Source organism: Aptenodytes forsteri, unplaced genomic scaffold (assembly GCF_000699145.1).
Source record: "Aptenodytes forsteri isolate BGI_AS27 unplaced genomic scaffold, ASM69914v1 Scaffold236, whole genome shotgun sequence".
In the NCBI taxonomy this organism is placed as follows: Eukaryota; Metazoa; Chordata; class Aves; order Sphenisciformes; family Spheniscidae; genus Aptenodytes; species Aptenodytes forsteri.
Window position 1 is genome coordinate 320,173 of NW_008794456.1, and position 3,822 is coordinate 323,994.

Here is a 3,822-nt window from a genome sequence, read left to right on the forward strand (position 1 = left end):
GGAGCATGGCTCGGCGGCCACGGGGAGAGGAACCGGCCCCGGCGCAGCCGTGGTGGGGCTGCTGGAAAATGAACTAAAATGGAGCTCGAAGGTTCCCGTTTCGGTGCCCGGGGAGAGCGGGCTGCAGCGGCCGTGGCCGTGGGGGCTGCCCAGGCCTGCCTGGAGGCTGAGCCTGCCGGCAAGGGCAGGGATGGGGTCTGGCGCTTGGGGCAGCTGGACCCACGCAGAACAGGAGGGGAGAGCTGCTGGGGAGGAGAAAGAAGAGGAGGAGGAAGGAGGATGCCTTGAGTACCCAGGGCGCGCACCAAGTCAGCGGGGTGCGGGTACCTCCTGCCAGCGGCTCCGGGGACCACGGCGATGGGGAGGAGGGGGAAGGACACGATGCTGCTGGGCGCTAACAGCGAGCAGTGGCCCTGGCGAAAGGGGAAGGCTGGGGCTGGTCCTGCCCCCGTTGAGTTCAAGCAGCTTTCCTGGGGCTGGTCTTCAGTTAAAAGGGAAGAAGAAAAAAGAAAAGCCCCCTTTTTTTTTTGTTTTTTTTTTCTTCTTGCGTATAAAACAAGCGGGAAGGGGCTGTGCCTGACCTAAAGCACAAACCCAAAAGCTGCCTCTTCCTTCCAGGAAGACTGGCTGGGAAGCGCAGGCGGCACTGGGACGGGCACGGAGCTCACGTACCGAGCGGGGCTGATCCCGCAGGCTCACTCTGCCACGGCAGGCTGCTCCGTGCCCCGGCTCCGCCGGCACGGTGTCCCAGCAAGGCTCCTCCGCCAACGGCCTCGTCCAGCAAGCAATGGCCTCGTCCAGCAGCAGGACGAAGCCGTGGGGCCAGGCGCTGGGGTTTGCAATACCCCATGTCCAGCCGGGGGAAGAAGCAGCAGAAGAGGCAGTGGCCTCCATGCTGGGAATCCTCCTCCCCTGGCTTTCAAATTTTTTTTTTAAAATTTTATTTTCTAGGTGCCAAGTTCCCGACCAGGCATAAACCGGAGCCGTTTCCTCCCCCAGCCATTTCAGGCTCTGCCCAGCCAGCTCCATGGGAGCCCCAGCCCCTGGCAGAGGATGCTGGAAGCCGGCCCCGCAGCGGAGCCGAGCGGAGGGAACGGTACCGTCGCGGGGGTGAAGGAGGAAAATCCTCCAGGAGCTTCCCGCCGGGGCCGAGACATCAGACGAGCTGGTGTTGGAGACCCTACCCCTTCTCCAGGCAAGACTTCTGCACTGCTCAGTTCCAAAAAGTTTATTTTTAATAACGCATTGTCTGAAATTTACAGCACGTCAGAGGGTTGGGGGTGGGTTTTTTTTGTAAGAAATCAAACAGAAACCAGAGAAAGGGGCTGGGGGTGTGTGTGTGGGGGAAACTGCGCTACCGCTACAAAAGAAGTTTGCCCAGCGTACAGCTGCCCTTCCCCGCGCCCCGGATCACGTCCCGCAAAGCCCCGGGGCACGGCCTGAGCTCCGGCCCCGGAGCGGAGGGAGCCTCCGGCAGCTGGAGGCGACCGCGCAGGCGCTGAAGGCACGGGTTGTACCGGGAAACAGGAGAACTCAACCCAAACCAACCCATACCTCTGGGCAGCAATATTTAAGATGACGGGCACCTATTTAGGTGGGCACCTTCAACAGGCTGCCGGCTCCAGCTGCGGTAGTGTCAGGGTTTAGTGCTGGTTTTAAGACCGGCAGCCAGAGACGGGAGATCTGTTGAGTTACGGAGCGGACTGTAACAGAGAGCAGCCGAGTTAAATCAGCTCAAACCTCCGCTCGCCATTAGTGTGTTTGCGGTCCGATAACCCCGGGCCCTCCCGCTGAGCTCGCCGCCGGCGGGAGCTGCGGCCGCCGGCTTTGCTGTGCCGAGCTAATGGAGACGGAGCAAGCCCTCGGCTATCGAGTGGCCATTAGCTTCCATCTCTGCAAACCCCGCAGGGATCTCTAATCCCCCTCCATTAACTACTCCGTTTAAGTAAAGGGAATACTGGAAGTAACTGCACCCGGGAGGCGAGATTTACACGGATGAGCAAGAACTCACCCCAAACGTTACTAGAGCCAGTAACTACTTTAATCGTTAGGCTACTCCCCTCACCGAGGAGCTCCTGCTTCCTCTGGATACAGATTTCTGACCCCGGCTCTCCAAAGGAGCCCACGCTAAGGACATGATTGAAAATACCAGGAGCGCCCAGGGCCGTGGTTCGGGGAGCTGAAGCCCAGCCAGCTCCTGCCGATGGGGAAGGAGGTCCCCAAGAGCAAGTTCACCCGACAGGCACGGATGCTGCTCACCAACAGCCGCTCTGGCGGCTTTGCCTTGAAGGCCACCCGCCACCAGAGCCTCAGCAAAGGGCACCGCAGGGACCAGCACGAAGACGCTGCCCACCACCTTCTCTGTCTACGTCTGCGGGTGCTCCTCGGGGCTCAGACTCATCTTGGCAGAGGGTCCTTCTCCCAGGGAGGCTGCTTGACACCAACTCCCCACCGCTCCACTCTGCTGAGAACGGGCTCTAATCGTTTTTTCTCGGATTTATTTCAATGAGAAAGGAAGGTACGGATGCTTCAGAGCCACAGCCCATAGTGCTGGATAAGCTCAAGAGCCGGGGGGGGGGGAATTTTTTAAAAAGACGAATTTTTAGGGGGAGGCCCGCAGCCCTTCCCTTGGGAAGGACAGCCGGGGTGGTGTCTGAGGGGTCTGGTCTCTCCTAAGAGCTCCCGCAACCGATTAAGCAGGCAGGACTCTCATCTACCAGCAGAGAAGCGTATGAGTTGGTGTTCAGCACCTACCGGCGAGCTGGGGCAGGCTGCTGCTTGGAGGAATTTAGGGTTTACAGTCTTGTTACACTTCACTTTTCCTTTAGCGAAAGAAATCCTGTTTAACGGAAACAGGGAAAGCCAGCGCGGCTCCTGGCCCAGGCTCGCCGCCTCTGGGGAGGGAGCAGGCGGGCAGGGGGATCCCTACAAATTCTACTTAAACAAGAAAACATGGCTTTTCCACTAGCAGGTTTGAAGCGCGCGTTGAAATGGGCCTCTGAAGCAGGGGGAGTGCTGGACTCCAGGGCAGACCTAAGGGCTGCAAGTCCTAGAAAGCAAAAACTGGCAAAAAAAAAAAGTGATAGACGATACAAAGGGAGAGTTTAAAAAAAAGGGAAAAAAAAGAGAAAAAAGGAAAAAAAAGGTACTTGAAGCGTAGAGCAAGATTTCGCCACATTGCAGCAACTCCGCTACGGCGCAGAGTCCAGCCGGGGGCCGATCCCCTTCCCTGCTTCCCCCCCGCCACCTTCCCCCGGAGCAGGGACACAGTCTTTCCAAAGCCTGCCTTGACGGTCAGTACTTCACGCCGGGCACAAACTCCTTGGCGTCTGGATTCAAGTTGCTTTTGCTCTGGAAGAGAAGAGGGAAGGGGGGGGGGCCCCATCAGCGGTCCGAATACCGGCACCCCCCCACCAAGCATCCCTCCGCGGACCCCCACCCCGAAGGCGCCCCGTCCCGGCAGCCGCTTGCCAAGGATGCTCTTCCAGCCACGCAAGCAGGTTTTCACCACTCTAAACCTCTCTATGGGCTCGGGGCGCTCAGCACCCCTGGAGCACACCTGGCTGGTCCTCCCGTGCCTCTCCAGCCTGCCAGGACACCCCGGCTCTGCCCAAAAGGCAAGAGAAGTCCCAGCTTGCCCTGGGACCAGAGCCCAGCTCACGCGCGAGCGGCAGCCCCATCCCTCGACTTCTGGAGAGCAAGTTCTGCAAAGCTGGATACTTTTGTCTTTAGGAAACGCGGCTAAAACGAACAGCCTCGTGGAAAACTCCAGAATGCGTCGTCACCGGTGCATTATCACCAGCTCTTGCACCGACACTCCCG

General features: G+C 59.1%; 2 protein-coding genes across 2 annotated transcripts in view; both read right to left on the minus strand.

Moving 5' to 3' along the window:
* Positions 1-894, minus strand: part of TEX261 (testis expressed 261) — a 26,006-nt gene extending 25,112 nt beyond the window's left edge. The window contains exon 1 of the mRNA XM_009290708.1: positions 673-894. Coding sequence (XP_009288983.1) covers positions 673-894 — 222 coding nt within the window. The remainder of the gene's footprint in view (positions 1-672) is intronic.
* Positions 895-1,215: 321 nt separating this feature from the next.
* PAIP2B (poly(A) binding protein interacting protein 2B) overlaps positions 1,216-3,822 on the minus strand; it is an 11,158-nt gene continuing 8,551 nt past the window's right edge. Inside the window, exon 4 of the mRNA XM_009290671.2 lies at positions 1,216-3,351. Within this exon, the coding sequence (XP_009288946.1) occupies positions 3,295-3,351 (57 nt within the window). The 3' untranslated portion in view covers positions 1,216-3,294. The remainder of the gene's footprint in view (positions 3,352-3,822) is intronic.